This window comes from Notolepis coatsorum (genome assembly GCF_963971535.1).
Source record: "Notolepis coatsorum genome assembly, chromosome: 12".
In the NCBI taxonomy this organism is placed as follows: domain Eukaryota; kingdom Metazoa; phylum Chordata; class Actinopteri; order Aulopiformes; family Paralepididae; genus Notolepis; species Notolepis coatsorum.
In genome coordinates this window covers 20000576-20022635 of record NC_140176.1, presented here as the reverse complement: position 1 = coordinate 20022635, position 22060 = coordinate 20000576, and the positions used below count along the sequence as shown (strand labels likewise).

At 42.2% G+C, this 22060-nt stretch overlaps 1 protein-coding gene across 1 annotated transcript; it reads right to left on the bottom strand.

Annotated features, from left to right (window-relative positions):
• Nucleotides 1-11457: 11457 nt before the first annotated feature.
• On the bottom strand, nucleotides 11458-21252 carry LOC311237795 (C-C chemokine receptor type 3-like; the record flags this gene model as incomplete). Its single annotated transcript, XM_084325773.1, has 2 exons — nucleotides 11458-12283; nucleotides 21095-21252. 2 exons carry the CDS (start codon nucleotides 21250-21252, stop codon nucleotides 11458-11460), a joined length of 984 nt encoding a protein of 327 aa, XP_084181899.1.
• Nucleotides 21253-22060: the final 808 nt, after the last annotated feature.

The window sequence follows — 22060 nt, the reverse complement described above, 5'->3', positions numbered from 1 at the left end:
ACCGCCGTCTGAAAAGGCCACCTTTGTGTGTCATTATTGTAAGAAAGAAGGGCATTTTGTGAAGGACTGTCATGCGCTAAGGGATCGACAGGAGACCAGGGAGTCAGCCCAGGAACCGAAAGGGGTGGGGTTGATTGGTACGGTGTCATGTCCTGACCAGCATAGCTCTTTTGAACCCTTTTTGTTTGATGGTTATGTGTCCCTTTCGGGTAAAGTTGGGGACTACCAACAGGTGAGAATACTCCGTGATACAGGAGCCTCTCAATCGTTCATTCTGGCTGATGTATTACCATTGGATGTGGACTCCTGTCAGTCGAGTGAATTGGTGAGAGGTATTGACATGGGGTGTGTGCGCGTGCCGTTGCATAAGGTGCATCTACAGTCTGTACTGATCACAGGTTGTTTTCCGGTCGCGGTTCGCCCATGTTTTCCCGTAAAGGGCGTGGATTTCGTCATGGGGAATGATATCGCTGGGGGTAAGGTCGTCCCTGTGTTGGAGGTTGGAGACGCTCCATTTACTAACTCATTGTGTGATGCATTGATTGATAATCACCCCAATGTCCCTTCTATTTGTGCTGTCCCTAGGGCACAGGAGCGGAAGCGAGACCAAGGTCTAGCGTTGGGTGACTCTGTCTGTGGTGAGTTTTGCAAATTGGCGGTGGCGCGGCATTTTGAGGCGGGGGATGAGGTGTTTATTGTGCTGCCCACGCCTAGTACTGTGCTCACTGCCCGGTTCTCAGGACCTTATGTGGTAAGAGGGAAGGTGTCTGCCACTAAGTATATGTTGCATACGCCCGGGCGGCGGAGGAGGACATGCTGGTGTCATGTGAATAGGCTAGTGAAAGGTTCTGCCCGCGTCTCGTCGGAGTTGGGATGTGACGGGGTTGTTGGTTCACATGCTGAGGTGTGTTCTATTGTGCCTTGCAGGACGCATAGTGCTGATGTTGGGTGTGCGCACCCCGGTAAGCGGTTCGCGTGTCGGGGTCCGGTGGCGATGAGGGAGGTCGTGGGGAGAGTGGCTATGTGCCCTGACAAAAAAAAAAAAAAGGGGCTAGCTTCAATTGGCCATGGTCCCTGGGACTCTCCTTGCCTTCTAACTCCCATGGCTAATGTGTCTCTCCGTTCTTTTTGTGCTACAGGAGGGTGAACGTAATGGCGGTGCCTGTCTTGTTCCCGTTATGGCCTCGGTAGGAGGAATGCACCGGCCCCGTTCTGACGGCTGATGCATGTGGTATTGGGAGGGTGTTGTTTATTTATTTCTGTTCTGTTGGTGCTAATCGGATGTTGGTTGATAATAAGTGATAATGTTTTGCTAACCCTGCGGGTTCGCTCTTATGGGGGAGGTGTGACGTACGTGGGTTGGTCATTATCATTATTACTGTATTTGGAAGACCATGTGAACATCAGATTAGTATCATTTGTATGTGTGTGTGTGTGTGTGAACATGAGAGCTAATGATATCTCTTCTTCTCTTCCTGTCAGGTGCTGCCCGTCCCTACACTGAAGGGTGCTGATTGCCTAATGAGTGACAGCTGATGGCAATCACATTGAGAGGGACGGGTGCACAAGTAGCTGACAGCACACACACGTCGGGGCGCCTCATTGTGTCACTTTCCAGTGACCACCGTGTATGAGGTTGCCTTTGTTGATCACATGAGTGTGGATTGATCCCCATAGCTGTGGTGTCCTAGGAGGGGCACGTGGTTGTGTTAGTTGTTAAGTGTTTGTTTGTATTATATGTATATCTTGTTTGTCCTCCCCTACCTTTTCCCCTGTGCACCATGGAGGAGGTTTAAATCCCTACCTCCATTCAATACATGATTTACTATTTGGAAAACGTCTTGTGTTGTGTCTTTTTTACCTACCTGGGACATTGTTTTGAAAGCATTTACTGAGAGAGGCTGCTTTTGCTCATGTGCAGCCAGCTCCAGTGTTATTCTGTGTGGTCCTTAGACCTTCGTACATGACAGACGTCGATCGACTAGATCCATTTCCGGTTTGTATGGCGCAATAAATGCCCAAATCATATCGATTATTGAGTTATGGCAGCGATCCATATACACGGATGTGTGTCTAGAGTCCCGCAACAATATGTGACTGCCGGACGCATTTCCCAGATGCACGGAGATCACCAGAGATCCATTTCCGGTTGTAACTCGCCCGATCATCCACCAGGCGGCGGTATTGAAGCGTTGCACGGCAGTCCCACTGTCTCAGCCGAGGCTGGGTGGCGGAATTATGAATACCATGGCGAAAAAATGAAATATGATCTCAATAACATCGTACGCCGTGGATTGGCGGAATTCGCATGATCAGCAAACCCGTCGTAAGCCGTTTATGGCGGTGGATGTGTTAAGCCAGTGGACAATGTTTTCACTGACAGATGGCGGCGAATCTGCGTAAATCCAAATACGCCGGGCCGGCCTTCCAGTCCCATTATAATTTATAATTTATATAATTTAGGACCTGCTCAGAGGTCATCAATCGGCACGCATGCGATGCATGAATGCGATTCGTATCTGCAATTAACCCATCCCGTCGTCCTTCCCCCCCCAAGGGCAGCCGGGAGCAGACAGGCGTCAACGTGAGCCGCGCCATGGGACCAATCCAAGTGCTCATGTCGAGGTTCACGCCCCTTTCCAAGATGGCTGCACGTTTGTGAGTTGTGAGTTTGTCTCTGTTTTTACCTCGTCTAATGTCGGCTAAACTGGATTAAATTCCCATTTTTCTTGGAAGCAACAGTAGTCTACATGCTACATGAAAATCAACCTTTGAGCTGGACTACGTGCTTACTCCTAAACTCCTGCTTGCTGCTACAATAGCTGAGTCACTGTCAACTGAGCTGTGAGTTTGTCTGATTGATAATCAATCAATCAGTCTCTGTTTTTACCTCGACTAATGTCGGCTGAACTGGATTAAATTCCCAATAATTTTGTCTGGAAGCAACAGTAGTCTACATGCTACATGAAAATCAATCTTTGAGCTGAACTACATGCTTACTGCTAAACTCCTGCTTGCTGCTACAATAGCTGAGTCACTGTCAACTGCGTCTGACTAAACACCACCAAGCATCACCACCAACTGTGCTGCTCTTCACTCCTCTCCTATAATCGGTCTGCTCATCTCACACTGCTTGCTGTTCCCGGGCCTGGCTCCGGGTCTAGTCAACGACCCCTTACCCATCTGCGATCCTCTCATACCTCCCCCTGGTCTCGTCCAACTGCTACCCCTCGAATCCCCTACCCTCTCGTACACATTTGTGTTCAAAGCCGTTCTGTTGTGCATCGAACTTTTGCTGAAATCATGCGTGTTGCGTTCGCTGTACTAACTCTGTTCTATTTGCTAACACAAATGGAACAGCAAGGAAATGGACTTGGTGAACTTTTCTCGTCCCGTTTATCACTCCAGCACACAAAATCCACTTGGACCTTTCTATCTAGGTTCAGGTGTAGTAGACCTACTAGAATTGTGACTTTATCCCCAGATCAACTGTCTGTTACCATGATATGTCACTATGCACTAAAAAACTATTTCACTATGTCAACAGACTCTCTTTTCTACTCCATTCTAAGCTCTGATGTAAATTCAAAGTGTAACTCCCCTAAAATGGCTAAATTAAGATGCATGGTTGTGTTACTGCTGATGATCTCTGGTAATGTTCAACCAAATCCTGGTCCTGATCTTCATTGTATTCAGACTCCTTCTGACTTCAATGCAAGATCTGGACTTGGCATCATTCATGTAAATGTTAGAAGTCTCTTGCCGAAAATTGATTTTGTTCGAATCTGGGCGCAGACAACGGGAGCTGATATCATTATAATTTCTGAGACTTGGTTAAACAAATCTATTTGCGATAACGACATTTCCATTGATGGCTATAATTTAAGTCGTACTGATCGTCCTAAACGTGGTGGTGGCATAGCTGTCTATGTTAAATCCAAATACCACACCAAAGTGTTAGTAACGAAATCTATACCTAAGCAGTTCGAAATAATCGCCTTACAAATTGAATTATCAAAGGGTTGCAATGTCACGGTTGTCGGCTGTTACAGACCTAATTCTGCTGTAAAGGAAACGTTAGCCGCAATATCTGACATTATTTCCCAATTAACGGACAATGAAATAGTCATTGTTGGTGATTTCAATTGGGACTGGTTATCTCCGGCGTCAGATGAATTTAAAGCATATTGCAATTCAATGAATTTTACGCAATTAATACTCTCCCCAACTCGCCCAAATCTGAAATGTCCTGAAAAATCTACACTTATTGACTTGTTCTTAACAAATAATCCTCATAAGTATATCTCGATAGGCATGTTTCCTAATGATGTGAGTGACCATTGTGTTATTGCGGGTGTTAGGGATACAAAGATATCGAAGTCAAAACCTCGCTACATTATTAAACGTGATACAAAGCACTTTTTTGAACAGGGATTTTGGCAGGATATGTACCTAAATGATTGGAGCAGGGTCTCTTTAATACCTGACGTTGAATTAGCATGGAATCTCTTCCTGGATATGTTTTTGCCAATTGTAGACAGACACGCCCCCTTTAGGAAGTATAGAGTTAGGGGCAGGGATAACCCCTGGTTTTCTAAAGATTTATCCAACCTCATACGAGAAAGGAATCTCATCTGGGCCAAGGCAAGGAAGGCAAACTCTGAAGCTCTCTGGACCACTTTTAGATGTTTAAGAAATAAATGTACTTCCTTAGTAAAGAAGGCCAAATCAAGTTTTTATCTCACTCTCACAACAGAAAACCTAAATAACCCACAGAAATTTTGGCAGACAATCAAATCCTTATCCCCAAATAGCACAGCTGGTCTTCCACCCTGTATTGTATCTGGTCTATCTACTGTGTATGAGAAAACTGAGATGCTCAACTGCTTTAACAAACACTTTGTCTCTTCTGGGTTTCTCTTTGATCAAGTAACAAACAATACCACAACACAGGTCCCACTTGAAACTGAGCCCCCATCACATAATACATTTGATTTTCAGCCCTTCTCTATTGGTGAAGTGCATAAAGCCCTTAAGAATTTGAATCCTAAAAAACGAGCTGGGCCAGACAAACTGGATCCCTATTATTTAAAGCTTTCTGCTGATTTTATTGCAGAACCTCTAACTTATATTTTTAACTTAACCTTGACTTGTAATGAAATACCCAAGATTTGGAAAAAGGCTCATGTTCTACCCCTGTTAAAAGGTGGTGAGCCTTCAAACCCCAACAACTACAGGCCAATTTCTAATTTGTCAGCTTTAGCCAAGATACTGGAAACTCTGGTAAGTAATCAGCTGAAGGAGTTCTTATATAACAATGCTATTTTATCTTGTGATCAATCTGGTTTTAGGAAATGTCACAGTACCGTTACAGCAGCTACAAAGGTAGTAAACGATATAATTGGGGCTTTAGATAGGAAACAACATTGTGCTTCCCTTTTTATTGATTTTTCAAAGGCATTTGATACAGTGGACCATAATATAATGAAGCATAGGCTAATTAATGTAGGACTGTCTGACTCTGCTGTTGGCTGGTTCTGTAATTATCTTGCTGACAGGACTCAATGTGTTCAGGCTGATGGTTTTTATTCTGATGTTTTATCTGTCCACAAGGGGGTGCCACAAGGTTCTGTTCTAGGACCATTGTTATTTACAATCTATATCAATAATCTAGGCAAAAATGTTCCAAATGCAAACTTTCATTTTTATGCTGATGACACTGTCATTTACTGTTGTGCTAATACGTTGACAAAAGCTCTGGAAAGTTTGCAAAATACGTTTAAAGAAATAGAATCCCAACTTCAGCAACTAAAGCTTGTTTTAAATCCGGAAAAAACAAAAATTATGATTTTTACTAAATCCAAAACAAAAATGCCTTGTCTTGCCTCTATACACACATCGCAAGGCATTCCTATTCAGATTGTGTCGACTTTTAAATACCTTGGCTTTTTACTTGATGACAGCTTGTCTTTTAAACCACACGTTGAAAGCCTGGTCAAGAGGCTAAAAGTGAGGTTGGGTTTCTTTTTCAGAAACAAATCGTGCTTTTCTTTTAATGCAAAGAAGCAACTAGTTGCTGCCACTTTTTTACCAGTATTAGATTATGGTGATGTTTTATACATGAATGCCTGTTCCACCTCACTACACATGTTGGACACTGCTTACCATGGTGTATTAAGATTTATTTCTGGATATAGATCACTTACCCATCATTGCACTCTGTATGCTAAAGTTAACTGGCCGTCCTTGACTGCCCGTAGACTGCTTCATTGGTACACCTTCATTTATAAAGCAATTATTGGTCAGCTCCCTTTTTACCTCGGTTCATACCTCACCATCACATCAAACCCATTTTACAGCTTACGATCCCAGGACTATTTATATGCCTCAGTACCCAGAACCCGCACAGAGTTTGGGAAAAGGGCCTTCATGTTCTCTGCTCCCTCTGCCTGGAATGGACTTCAAAAAACTTTGAAACTGCAGGCCCTCACTACCATATCTGATTTTAAAGTTCAAATTAAGGGCATTTTAAAGAATGAGATGGGAGAATGTCGCTGCTTCACTGCATAATGTGCTGTTATACTTTATGTTTTTAACCTGACCTTCTCTCCCCAGCAACCTCCTGCAGGGCCTCACCTTCCATCCTCTTTCTACCTTTTTACCCTACCCTCCAATCTCCCCCAATCCCATTCAATCTGATTTGCTGCAGCTCAAATGTATCCCCTTGCCCCACTTTGCCTTTTATGTATTTTTGTATGTTTGTTTTTTGTTTTTGCTGCCATTTTGGCCAGGTCTTGCTCGAAAAAGAGATCTTTGATCTCAAGTGACTACCTGGTAAAATAAAAGTAAAATAAAAAAAAATAAAAAATAAAATAAACATGACAGACGTCGATCGACTAGATCCATTTCCGGTTTGTATGGCGCAATAAATGCCCAAATCATATCGATTATTGAGTTATGGCAGCGATCCATATACACGGATGTGTGTCTAGAGTCCCGCAACAATATGTGACTGCCGGACGCATTTCCCAGATGCACGGAGATCACCAGAGATCCATTTCCGGTTGTAACTCGCCCGATCATCCACCAGGCGGCGGTATTGAAGCGTTGCACGGCAGTCCCACTGTCTCAGCCGAGGCTGGGTGGCGGAATTATGAATACCATGGCGAAAAAATGAAATATGATCTCAATAACATCGTACGCCGTGGATTGGCGGAATTCGCATGATCAGCAAACCCGTCGTAAGCCGTTTATGGCGGTGGATGTGTTAAGCCAGTGGACAATGTTTTCACTGACAGATGGCGGCGAATCTGCGTAAATCCAAATACGCCGGGCCGGCCTTCCAGTCCCATTATAATTTATAATTTATATAATTTAGGACCTGCTCAGAGGTCATCAATCGGCACGCATGCGATGCATGAATGCGATTCGTATCTGCAATTAACCCATCCCGTCGTCCTTCCCCCCCCAAGGGCAGCCGGGAGCAGACAGGCGTCAACGTGAGCCGCGCCATGGGACCAATCCAAGTGCTCCTGTCCGTCTTCGTCAAGGACGCCACAGCGTTAGCGATCTATTGTTGTTGTGCATGTTTTTCCATTGGGTTTATCTTATCGGGGGGGAAACCCTTGCGAGCACGCGGAGAACATGCAAACTCCACACAGAAAGGCCTGGGAGATACCCCACCTGGGTAACTGGCATCATGGAAACCTGGTCCCCAAGCGGGAATCGAACCCTGGACCTTCTTGCTGTGAGGCGACAGTGTTAACCACTACACCACCGTGGTCCCATTTCCAAGCCGCCGCTAACCACATCGTCAAGAATGCCCGGCGCGGACACTGCAGCCTTGAAGGCAGAGATTCTCCTCGTGCTAAAATCGGACTTCTCAGCGATAATAAAATCAGAATTGAAAGGTGCACTTTCCAAAGAGTTCAACTTCATTAGAAACAAACTGAAAGAGATGAGGCGGAAATGCGAAGTTGCACTGCAGCACTCCACGAGGAGGTTGACAAAATGGGGGTCGCGATCAAGGAAGTGGAGACCTCCTCCTTGATGTGGACGGCTGCCTAATCCACCCTTCCCCAGAAGTTCGCAACCTGGGCGTCATACTGGACTCCACCCTCTCCTTTCATTCCCACATCAAAACAATAACCAAATCAGCCTTTTTCCATCTCAGGAACATTTCCCGACTCCGGCCATCTCTCCCCGACTCCGTAGCAGAGACTCTCATCCACGCTTTCGTCACCTCCCGTCTGGACTATGCAAACTCTGTCCTCATAGGGCTACCCAGTAATGCCCTGAACAGGCTACAATATGTCCAAAATCCTGCTGCCAGGGTTCTCACCCGCACCAAGTCCTGGCACCACATCACCCCCACCCTCATCCACCTCCACTGGCTTCCAGTCAAGTCCCGCATCAATTTCAAGATCCTCCTCATCACCTATAAAGCCCTTCACTCCCTTGCCCCCCGGTACCTAGCGGACCACCTCCATCCCTACATTCCGCCCCGGAGGCTGCGGTCCTCTGACTCCGGTCTCCTCTCCATCCCCTGTGGCCGCACCCACCCTCTGGAACTCTCTCCCTCCAAACATCCGTAGTGCTACATCCCTGCACTCTTTCAAATCCCAACTCAAAACCCACCTTTTCACCAAATTTTAAATGACTCTTCCTGATTTCCCCTTTTTCTTTCGTTTTCTTTCTTTTCTTTTCTTTTGATTAATATTTTGTTGTTACGTTGTTCCCTGACCCCCTCCCTTAGCTGTTAAGCGCCTTTGGTCTCCTGAAAGGCGCTATATAAATTTAAGATATTATTATTATTATTATTATTAAAACTCGCGGACTGAACACACCACACAAACAAAATTAGCATAAAACACAAGATATAGAAAACAATATTGATCCGGAAAACAACCTATTTAGTAATATCAACAACAGCTGCAGTTATTACTCATCATTTCAATAGTAGAAGCCTGTACGCCAATTTTAACTACATAAAAGAATATCTGAGACAGTTCAAGATTCCATTGAATATCATAGCCATATCAGAAACCTGGATTAGTGAGGAGAAGGGAATAGGTTTTGATCTGGATGGATATGAACTAAATTATGTGAACAGAAATAACCAGAATGGTGGAGGGGTGGCAATAGTATTTTTTTTTTTTATCCACTTTTTCTCCCATTTTTCTATATTTTCTCCCATCCCAATTTCGTATCATCCAATTCAACCCTCCCCTGTCACGAACGCTGTTTCTTGCCTCCCACAAGCCGGCTGCAATGTGGACTAAGTCATACATACTGTAGCACAAGTCCCCTCCGGTACTTGAGGTAACAGCAGTCGCATCTTTTCACCTGCGCAGCTCGATCTCTCAGTGGCGAGGAGTAACGCGTGGGAGGCTCACGCTGCCCCCGACACTTCCTGATTCTACTGCGCAGGCGCACCAACCGACCTGTAGGAGTCGCTGTCCACAACGCCCGATCCCCACCCATCAGTTTCCCACCCCCTAATACGGCCAATGTGTATTAGTATGAACGACCAGCTAAACTGAAAGCAATGTGGAGCTCTGGGCTTGAACAGGCAAGCCCAATGTCTCCGTCATTCGTGGCGAGCGCCTTGCCCACTACGCCACGTAGCCGCCCTAAGGGGTGGCAATAGTATATACATTATATAAAATGTTATATAGATATATAGTTTGAAATATAAAATTATCGAAAATAGGACAGCAGTGGTTGATGATTTACTTGAGTGTATTACAGTGGAAATCTATATTGAAAAGATGAAAATTTTTATTGTAAGCTGCATATATAGAGTATGTAACTGACCGCCAAGGGTAAAGATGCCTATCATCTTTATTGTCAGTAAGCTTTGATGTTGGTCTACATTTTATTTTTTATTTTTTCAAACATGAAACATCACAACTCACAACACAATAATAATAATAATAATAATAATAATAATAATAATAATAATAATAATAATAATAATAATAATAATAATAATAATAATAATAATAATAATAATAATAATAATAATAATAATAATAATAATAATAATAATACAAGACATCCAAAAACATAAACTAACCCAACAATGATTAGACAATAAATTAGACAGATTATACATTTACATACATATCCAGTTCAAATAAGCTGTCACAAAGTATAAGGAAAATAAAACATTTACTATAAAAACAGGCTTCCTGAGCCCCCTCCATCCCCAGGCCCGGCAGCCGCGAACCCCAACCCCGGAGGACCCGGAGTCCGGCGCCCCCGCAGGCCAAAGCACCACGCCTCTTTAACGCAGAGACCCGCAGAGACCCCCAACCACAGCCCCCCCCCCAGTCAGAGCCCACGGCCACCAGACCCACAGCCAAAGGGGGCCCAGAAAATATACATCATTAAAATTACAAGAAAAAAATAAAATAATAATAACTAAACGAAAAAGAAAACAAGTGGACAATGGCACTCGCTCGCTCTGCTCCAATTCAACCCTCCCCTGTCACGAACGCTGTTTCTTGCCTCCCACAAGCCGGCTGCAATGTGGACTAAGTCATACATACTGTAGCACAAGTCCCCTCCGGTACTTGAGGTAACAGCAGTCGCATCTTTTCACCTGCGCAGCTCGATCTCTCAGTGGCGAGGAGTAACGCGTGGGAGGCTCACGCTGCCCCCGACACTTCCTGATTCTACTGCGCAGGCGCACCAACCGACCTGTAGGAGTCGCTGTCCACAACGCCCGATCCCCACCCATCAGTTTCCCACCCCCTAATACGGCCAATGTGTATTAGTATGAACGACCAGCTAAACTGAAAGCAATGTGGAGCTCTGGGCTTGAACAGGCAAGCCCAATGTCTCCGTCATTCGTGGCGAGCGCCTTGCCCACTACGCCACGTAGCCGCCCTAAGGGGTGGCAATAGTATATACATTATATAAAATGTTATATAGATATATAGTTTGAAATATAAAATTATCGAAAATAGGACAGCAGTGGTTGATGATTTACTTGAGTGGACAATGGCACTCGCTCGCTCTGCTCCCCCCCCCCCCCCCCCCCCCCCCCCCCCCACACACACTCACCCCAGGACCTCAGCGTGAGTTAAATACATTATATACAATAAATGATCTAGCAATTGAACGTTATATGCGCTCTTTAAGCTTTGCAACCGCTGCCAACCAGATAGCAATATTTGTTTCGTTAACGCCTAAAACTCGTGCAATGGATATCTCCAACTTTGTCTTGTTTTATTGTGCTTTGTCTTGTTTAAATGTTGGCTTTTATGTTAGATGATATTGTATTGCTTCTTATTGTTTTTAGTTTACAAAATGAACACTGAAATATATGCACATTTACAGTATTATGGTAAAATCATGGAATAGGTATTTAAATGGAGTGTGCCCTTGGAGTGTGCCCTTTTTATCATAAAATCGCATAGCACATGGACCTATTGAGAACACTTGCAGTCCCTACAGGGACACAGTGGTCTTACTGGTTTGACTGACAGAACAAGGTCTCCTCAAGTTTGGGAAGCGTTTCACCAACAGCTGTCGGAAAAAGTTCTGGAACTTTTTTCCAACAAACGTATAGAAGACGGGACTGATAAAGAAGTAAAGGTAGGCAATGTTTTGAGTGACATGAAGGGAATAACCCATTGTGCGCATATCATCACATTCAATAGCGTCATCATGCATCATTAATATCACGTTATAAGGTGTCCAGCACACGAAAAACAGCAGGACAATGAAAAATATCAGTCTAACAGTCCTAAACTTGGTGACCATCCTGGACTTTATGACTGTGATGGTGATCCTGGCATAGCAGTATACAATAACAGTCAGAGGGAAGAGATAGAACAAGGAGAGCTGAAGGTACTTCCAAGAAGAATTCAGAAGGTCATCATTACTGGAAGTGTCATCATCACAGAATGTAATGTTGGTGTAACTTTGAGTGAAGGTGGTATAGTGCATCAGTGGTTTGATGCACGCCAGACCACTGACCAGCCACACCACAACACAGGATATCACGGCGTATCTTCGTCGCCTCAGACGCGGTGCAGCCAGGGCGTAAACGACACACAGGTGTCGATCGAAGGTTAGTAAGGCCAGGAACAGGACAGAACTGTACAAACCCAGGAAGTAGGTGCTGCCTACAATCTTGCACATGGGTCTGCCAAACCCCCAGTTGGACTGCTGCTGATAGACACCCCAGAAGGGAAGGCTGCACATCAAAGTCAGGTCAGACGCCACCAGGTTTAGAAGGAAGATGTTGGTCACCGAGTTCAGCTTCTCAAACCTAAATGGGGATCAGATTACAGTAAATCCTAATATAATTGAGGTTGAGAGTAAGAAGGACTAAGACTAATATTATGCCAATATAGTAGTATTAAAATACCTTGTAGAAGTAGCTGGCAAACCTCAAGAAATGTTAACTTTAAACCTTACAGACTCACCATAGACCTAATTGTGGAGCATTATTTAGCCCCCTTCCTGACAAGCTAACATGACATGGTTGGTAGGTACCAATGGATTCCTAATGTCGTCTAGTTTCATATGATACCAGTATATTCGCCAACGCCCTCACCAGGTCTCTGAGAGTTAAGAAGTACCACATGTAACACAACATACAGTGAGCTGTCACAGATTATCATCTAACCACCATCTAACCATGACCCAAATATCCCTAATCATAATCCCCCCCTGCAAAAAAACCTGTAAAGAAACCAACATGTTCCTCTTCTTCTGAGGGTGAGTGTATCACCAACATTACTGGGTCTCATTCCCGAACAAAGTTACAACAAAATATTTCGTCTTAGCCAGATTTCGGCCCATTTAAGACATATTAGGGCTGGGAGTGGGAGTCCCCAAATTTTCCTGAGATCTTATTTGATCGTGGCTGAGAGCAGATTTAAGAGTGCTGAGGAGCACACTTAAATATGCTCTCAGCCCACGATCAAATCGCATGATTGATTGACTAATTTAAAATGTTATTATAACTTGACAGACTGTGTTCTCATAGTGATTCCTTCACGTCAACGCTACAGGCCTCCTTGGAATTAATTACTTAATCATAATTAAAATAAATATGACAATATGACAAATTTGTATGATAAGAAATTACGCATTTGATGTCGGAAAAATAAATAATATGGATTCATCTGATCACAGGGCAGCTGCTTAACCATATCTGAACCAGCTATTTTGGACAAATGTATAATTACTTTAATTACTCAGATATTCAAACACAATTATGCAATTATTGTGAAATGATTGAAAATAATAATTATTTAATGCCTTCTGTGGAATTTGTATTTCTTATTTGTTACACATCTGTTTTAATGATTAATTATATACATTTGAAAGAATGAAGGTCAACATGCAATGTATCCCATTGATTGGTATACAATGGGACAGACCTTTGTTTGATTGATTGATTGATTGATTGATTGATTGATTGATTGAGTGATTGATTGAAAACTTTATTAACAGATTGCAGAATGGGTACAGTACAGTACAGCTCAATTACATAAGGGGATGCAGACCAGAGAAAGAATTTCGTCTTGTTTACATCAGGGTCCCCCATTTTCAATTCATCATAACATATATGACACACACGACACAGATAGACAGTACTGCTACATCTATACATTTATGACATACCAGATTTGCAAATACAGTACTGTTTGTGATACAAAAAGAGTCCAGAAAAGAGAGTACATTTGACGTAGAAACTGTTGGAGGAGGTTGGGTATAGGAGGGGTGGGTGGGGGATAGACTTACACTGTACAAGCAAAACTGTACATTGGAATATTGACAAAACCATACTTGGTAATTTACTGTACATTGATATAGCTATAAACCTGCATTCCTTCGAATATATCATTATCAATTAAACTTATATTGAAATACACTATGAATGAATGAATGAAAACTTTATTTAACAGATTGCAGAATGGGTACAATACAGTACGGCTCAATACACACAATTGTTACGGGGATGCAGACCTGAGAAAGACGTTTGTCTTGTTTACATCAGGGTCCCCCATTTTCAATTCATATAGAGATATAGCCTATACACCAACACTGAAATGACAGTGGATAAATAAATAAGAACTAAAGCTAATCGGTGGAAATAGACTGCATTAATATTCCATAACAAGTCTTGTGTGCGCCTACGAATGAACAGTAGCCTATAGGTTTAATTATGGAATAATAAGCCATACTGCGTTCATTCATTACGCCCGCCGTAGGCTATATATATTATATGTCATTTGTTCATTCATATACAGTACTGCGCGCGCGTGTGTGTGTGTGCGCGCGCTGCGGCAGGTGTGTACCGCGAGCTGTATATGATGCCAATACATTAATCTAATCTAGTTTTGATGGCGCGTAAACGTGATTACGAAACCTAGCCGCATTTCTCTGAGACGCTCTCTGATTGGCACTGACTGATGCTAGGTTTCGTAATCACGCGGCTTGCAAGACTCGCAAAGCACTTCCGCCATTCCATTTCACACAGCTGCGTCACTAGTTGCCTTATAAGGACCTCTGGAGGCGTTGTTTTGTATGCAAATGAGCTGAACGGGAACGCGCATTCGAGTTTAAGACAGAATGCCATTCTCCAAGCAGATATCAGATAATATCATTTGTGCGACCGTTTCAGCCACTTAAGACATATTACCAGCACGTTCAGGACTCAGAGTGAACTTGTTATAGATTATGTCTCAGTGGTTCCAAGATAAATCTTCCAGAATATATCTTTGAAAAATTTTCGGGAATGAGACCCACTGTCTTGTGGAGGCTTCAGTGGGCTGAATTTTAAAGCTAGAGTAAAGATGGAGGTAACATCTAACAGTGGATACCTTCAGGAATCTGTAAATACCAGCTCCACGTCCACTTAGAACAGTGTCCCTTGACCTCTCACTTCAATAATATATACGAATATTATTAGGCTCATTGGAACCACAAGAGTCTCACATTTACAAACATGTCAGATTGCGGTGTCCATGCGGTGTCCCACAAGGCTCTGTCCTGGGCCCTTTGCTATTTTCCATTTATATACTACCCCTTGACAATATCATACGCAAATTTGGTATTAACTTTCATTGTTACGCAAATGACACCCAATTATACCTACCTATTAAGCCGAATGATTCCTCCCAATTACACAATCTCGAGGCTTGCCTGCTTGCCATTAAAAACTGGATGTTGCTAAATGTTCTGCTCCTTAACGCAGATAAAACTAAGATGCTAGTCGTTGGCCCCCCAAATCAGAGAGGCCTGTTTGAGGAGATCTCCCTCAAATGTAATACTTTTTGTTTGTCATGTTTATAGATCTGTCCAAAGCATTCGATACGGTTGATCATTCTCTTCTGTTGAATAGACAGACTGTACAGTATTGGTTTTGATGAAATTGTTTGCAGTTGGTTCCAGAGCTTTTTTATCAGGCAGATACCAATGCGTGAAAGTGGACAAAGTCGTCATAATTATCTGGCTCGATGATACATTTTTGTTTAAATATATAGACAACCTTGCCAGTAAATTGAGGCAAATAATTGGTGTCCTCTACAGGAATAGATCTAGTTCCCCAATGATGTGTAGAAAGAGGGTTATTGAAGCAGTCTTTCTATCTGTCTTGGATTATGGAGACGTGATTTACAGAAATGTTGCCCCTTCAACTCTTAAACCATTAGATTCTGCTTATCATTCTGCTCTTAGGTGTATCACTTGTGACAGATACATGTATGATACACACCACTGCATTTTATATGAGAAAGTGGGTTGGTCTTCTCTGGCAGATAGGCAAAATCAACACTGGTATTTATTTATCCTTAGGGCCATTAAAGGGAAATTACCTCCTTATCTCACATCACTACTAGTTGATGTTGATTGATTGATTGAAAACTTTATTAACAGATTGCAGAATGGGTACAGGTACAGCTCAATTCACACAATTGTTAAGGGGATGCAGACCAGAGAAAGACTTCATCTTGTTTACATCAGGGCCCCCCATTTTCAATTCATCATAACTATGACATACACAACATACAGATAGACAGTACTGCTACATCTATACATTTATGACATACCAGATTTGCAAATACAGTACTGTTTGTGGTACAAAAAGAGTCTAAAAAAGATAGTATATACATTTGACGTAGAAACTGTACATTGGAGGAGGTTGGGTAGGTGGGGTGGGGGAACTGTACATTGGAGGTGCTTGGGGGGGGGGGGGGGGGTTGGGTAGGTGGGGTGGGGGGGGGGGAACTGTACAACTGTACAAGCAAAAATGTACATTGGAATATCGACAAAACCATACTTGGTTCCAAGAGGAGGGTCTCGTGTATTCTTGGGTTAGGTCATTTACTGTACATTGGAGGGGGTTGGGTTAGGACATTTACAGGGGCCAGTTTCAAATTGCTGTCTCCCGTAGGTGTTCTTTGAGAGTGGTTTTGAAAGTGGGTAGTGATTCACATTCCTTTACAGCTTTGGGTAGGGCGTTCCACATTGATGTGGCACAATTGCGAAACGTGTTTAGTCCCTTGTTTGAGCCGAATCTGGGTTTAACATGATTTGTGGAAGTCCCTCTGGTGTTGTGGTCGTGGTATTCACTGACCTTTGGGAAGTATTTTGACATGTACATGGGTATCTCAGTCGTGTAGTGTATCTTGTAGACCAGGCATATGGCAAGTTGCTGTACTCTGTCTTCTACTCTAAGCCATCCTAGCCTAGGTAGTCAAAGTGGGCAGGGGTGAGGTGGGTTCTAGGAGTAAGGTCAAGTAGTAGTCTGACCAGTTAGTTTTGAGATGTTTGTAATTTTGTTTTTAGCGCCTTTGAGGTACTTTGGTACCATGAGGTGCAAGCATAGTCGTAGTACCCTTGAATGAGTGCTCCTGCCAGAGTCTTCAGGGTATTCTTGTTTACCAGAGAGGAGATCCGGTACAAGAATCTAGTTTGTTGGTTGACTTTTTTGATTACATTGTTACATTGTTCTTGTACTCCACTGCGTTCTGCCTGAGAATCTCTGCAGGCCAGTGTGCGTCAACAAGACGGTCGAAAGAGCAATCCAGAGACAGTGAGTGAACTCTAGTCCAATGTTAAAAAGTGTCTGACGGTCATACATATTAACTGCACTAGCAGTTGGTGCATAGAAAACAAGTAAAACTACAAATACCAAAATAAGCACAATCTCGACGGAGCCCACAGAGAGGCAGCCGAACCGTGCAGCGCCATCGGCAAATCCCAATAGTCACAACTGCCTACTGTTGGTTACTAAGCAGTCCATTCTCCACAATTCCTTACAATGTGATAGACATGTTGCAAGCATTTGATTAGATTTATTGACACCACCTTTTTTCAGACCAAGTACAAGTGGTCTGAAAGATACAGATTACCGATATGAGTACTTAATAATACCATTCCAGTTCTAACAATTACTTTATAAAACGTGTTTTATTTTCATCTGACTGTAACAAATTAAATAACATAACGTTGTTGCTGACATTGTAAGTTAGACTAATATCAATATAATACCATTTGGTAAAACTTTCGAATAAAGCCGGTGTTTTAGAGTGCAATTTTCCAGAACGTATGGTGTAACTATACCTTGCATGAATCAGTAGGCTAAATATGTATATGGGTGAAGTGCAATAACAACAGATGCTTGTGCCCCTTGTTCAGGGCATTTGTGACAATCAATTGTATGCATGTGAGTTTGGCAGACAAGCTTCACCCACACTCATATCAGATGAGTGAAAACAAATGGAAACCGTTGTTAACACTATAGTGTTAGCAGTTTTTGCTGTGTGGCAGTTAACCAGACCACATGTTATTCCTGCATATTATATTCTGCACTGGTGTCAGCATCTATGGGTAGCAACTGTTAACCTCAGGGTACAGAGACAAACCCTTATTCATTCGTGTGTGTATGTATCATTCAAACGTAAACCTTTTTATATTTATTTTTCACTCCTCTGGAATATATTTTCTCTGACAGCACACAGTAGAGTGTAGTTTGTAATTGGTACGGGTCAGTCCCTTGTCCTTTATCCCCCCCACTTTCATAACTAGTTAACAGTTTGTCCTAGAGACTCAGCAGACGTCTGCATCTGAAATGAATCTTTCGGGTCCCAGCTTTCTGACCATATAACCCCTCAAGAGCCCCTGTACCTACCCCCTACAACCAACTCAAAAAGGACTTAGTCTTCCTCAGCGTGTTAAACCTAACCCTAAGGACATATTGCACTATTATTATTATTATTATTATTATTATTATTATTATTATTATTATTATTATTATTATTATTATTATTATTATTATTATTATTATTATTATTATTATTATTATTATTATTATTATTATTATTATTATTATTCTTTGTTTTTTAATGACAGTAGGCAGTCCACATTAATAAATTATTTGAAGTAGTTCAAAATGTAATCTCCAATATTTTGACTGAGGGGAAATTGTAGCTTGCAGGACACATGTAAAAATGTAAACAGCCTTTTATGTGTTTCTACTGTACCACATGTTACTATAAAATTAGAGAAGCATTAGTAGGGAGCACGTGTGTGTGTGTGTGGTCATGTTCCGCTTCTGAGAGAGGAAACACAAATGCACTGCAGCTTGGTACCAAAAATGGCATTTTGTAACTGACACCATTAATGCAGCAACGTTGTCTCTATGTTTTTGCTATAATATCTCTGCTGTGCTTGGTGTCCAGATAGTGTGGAGCGAAATACATGTATGCTTTTTGTATCATAGATGTTTTTGTATTGATCGATGTCATCAAAAGTATATTGAAAAAGTGTTTGAATCCTTTTGCATTGTGTGATTCTATCGCTGGCTTCAAATTAAGCATTTGAAGTGTGTACAGTATGTGTGTGTGTTCTCTATACTGTATAATCCTGTGTAATTGATTGATGCAAGGCAAGCTATACAACAATCATGAGAAGTCACTGGAGACAAAACACTAGATAAAAAACCAAGATCTTTCCACCATTGTGCAATTTTACAAAAATATATACTATTAACTGCTGCCTAATGTACACAATTCAGCATAACTTGGCACCACCTCCACTCTACAATCAAGTCCATTTTCACTCCTCTGTAACTGGTGCTACTGGAGGGGAAGCCAGAGTCACCAGAGGGACAGCCAGAGGAGACTGTTATGGTTTCACCTGCACACACCCCCGTGTCTCCCTCACACACCCCCGTGTCTGTCTCTAACCCTGTGTATGTCCCATTCACTCCCTATGAGACGCCGATTGGGACAAAAGCCTGTCGAATACAAGAGACACCACCTATCCAGTTGGTCCGCGTGTGCCGCCAAGTTTTGCTCCGCGCGCGCCGCCCAGTTTTTGTCCACGAGAGAGAGGCCCAGATGGGTCCGCGGGGTCACCCAGATGGGTATCGTGCGGACCAAAACTGGGCGGCATGGGATACCCAGTGACTTTATTATTTTATTTAAAAGAATAAAGTGGTGTACTTCCGTAATCAGATCAGTCAGCCTTTACGCATGTTCAATTATTCTATCCCGCCTTCCCACACAGACAGAATGTCGGGAATTGCTAGAAGAATAGTAGATAGATTTCTTAACAACAACGAAATATTAAGTTCAATAGATGCAGCACTATCGTCATCATCGTCATCATCAGTATCATCAACTAACATTACAAGAACAGTAGAGGAGGAAGTCGGACACATGTTTCATCATGTCATCATTCCTATCTATTGAACTTATATTTCGTTGTTGTTAAGAATTCTATCTACTATTCTTCCTGCACGCCTGGTGATACTAAATCCAAATTGAACTCTGTTATTGGAATGAGTAGATTTGGCTCGATCCATAGATGTGCAACATGGCTATAATAAGGTAATTTATAGGCCTGCTATTCTATATTCTATAATAATATTTCAAATTGCATGTGTCCGGATGGCAGAATTCAGTACTGTATCTACAAAACCTTCTGTTTAATCATCTTCCCTTTATTCATTTCCTTAGAATTGTCTGGTCATTTTTAGCAGGGTGTTATTCTCTGTCAAAGATGCAAAGAAAAATCATAATTTATATTCTCCTTTGTTTCATCACAATTTACTCAAGCCTAGTAACAGACACAATATTTCTGACACTGGGAATACATTCCGTGATATCCATAGATGTCCCTAGATACCAAGAACATGCAAATGGACCTTGTAGAAGTGGAGCAATCGTCCATTTACTTAGGTATGTATTTGTAGGCGGATTTTCAGAAAATAGGGCTAGGGCTTAACAGGATAAGAAAATGTCATCTTTAAATAAGGAAAATGTTTTTTATAGAATTTGGAAATACTTCAGGAGGGTGGGTTCTCAGATCTATGGATCTACCTAATGTGAATATTTATTGTATATAGGCCTAGGCCTACTTACTTTTCCTAAAAGTGAACTTTATGTAAAAATGAAGATTTGATCAATATTTTTTTTTAAATAAATGGTCACAGATTGTATCAACTATAGTTCAAAGATTCCACTCATAAAACAAAGATATATAAATTACGTTTAGCTACACACAGATAAAACACTGTTCACACCTGGACACTGCAGGGTGATCAGGAACACAACAACACACTTAGTCATATAGGTAAACAAGTATCCCCTAAGTGTGATTCCTAGGGGGGGAGGACTTAGGGCTTAACAGGTTAATGTACATTCTCCCTCTCTAAAAAATACATAAAAACTATACTAAGACAGATGGCTGATCTAATGAGTAAACTGTTTGACAATAATGCGGACTGATGTCGGATCTTTAGAGAAAATGTACAGTATATACTGTACATTTGAAAATACAATAAGGGTCAAAGTGACCTGTTGGTCATCTAATGTTAGCAAATGTCAAAAGGCCAAAGTCTGGGTTAAAGCCATGACAAAGGTAACATTTTCCACAGATGTAGACCCCCACCTCTGGAACTACAAATACTGTAGCCTACAGTATAGTCTAGGACTGAATTCACCAGAACCTTCTGTCCTGTGTCTCCCCAATTCTGTCTCCTTCTCAGCCCTCATACGGTATATGTCAAGAAGAAATACAACACAATCTCCATCAGGAAAAAGAAAATCCAAACATTCACCTGTAGATGATGAGCAAAACCAGTCCATTACCAAGGAGACTGAAGACAACCATGAAGTAGTAGATGTAAGACATCTGAGCCCCAAGGAGGTTGTCACTGTCCCTGTTGCAGGGTGAAACTAGTTCATCATCATATGTTGGCATGGTTGTGGCGTCCATCTCGACAGAAGAATCCATTTCAGGAAAACCTGAAAAGCACAAATCGTTGGGAGAATTCACAATCATAAATGAATGGTACTGATTTTAGACACAATTTTTTTAATTTAAATGTGATTTGCTTGGGCAATCTTTTGGAGAGCGGGTAGTACAATCAACACAGTCCTAGTAGTCATGTTTGATATTCCTTCATAAGTGAAATCAAGCTGTAAAACTCTGACTTACCCCTCCCAACAACACTTGGCTGGCTGAAGTGGTTGTGACTGCAGAATGAATATGAAGGCTATTGTTTCAGAGAGTTCAAGTCATTCCAAGATAAGTCAGGCCGGGGGAAGGTAAGATGTGTGTGCATGCGTGCGTCTGCATGTCACACACTAAGGGTGGGCGGGGTGTGTTGGAAGGGGAAGGACTGGCCAACAACAGCAAAAACATACGATGAGATCAGCGACATGCACCCTCTGAATCACCAATGTCTCATTTCTGTTCAGATGGTGGAATTCACACCCCTGCCCTATTCCCCCTGCATTTACATTAACATTTGCATTTTGTCATTTAGCTGACACTTTTATCCAAAGCAACTTACAAGTTCTGTACAACAGGTCAGCAGCAAGGGTACAACTTTTTCAGCTGAGTAACAATGTTCGCCAAAGAGTTTTATGAGAATTGTTTGTTTTGGATAAGTTTGTAGGGGAAATGCTCATTTTGCGAGATAGGCCTACTCCTGTTTTTTTGTGATTCTATTTTCCAGCCTGGTGATTGGAGAGATATGTTTTCCGCCTGGACACTGTACTCTTGGTCCTTCGACCACCCG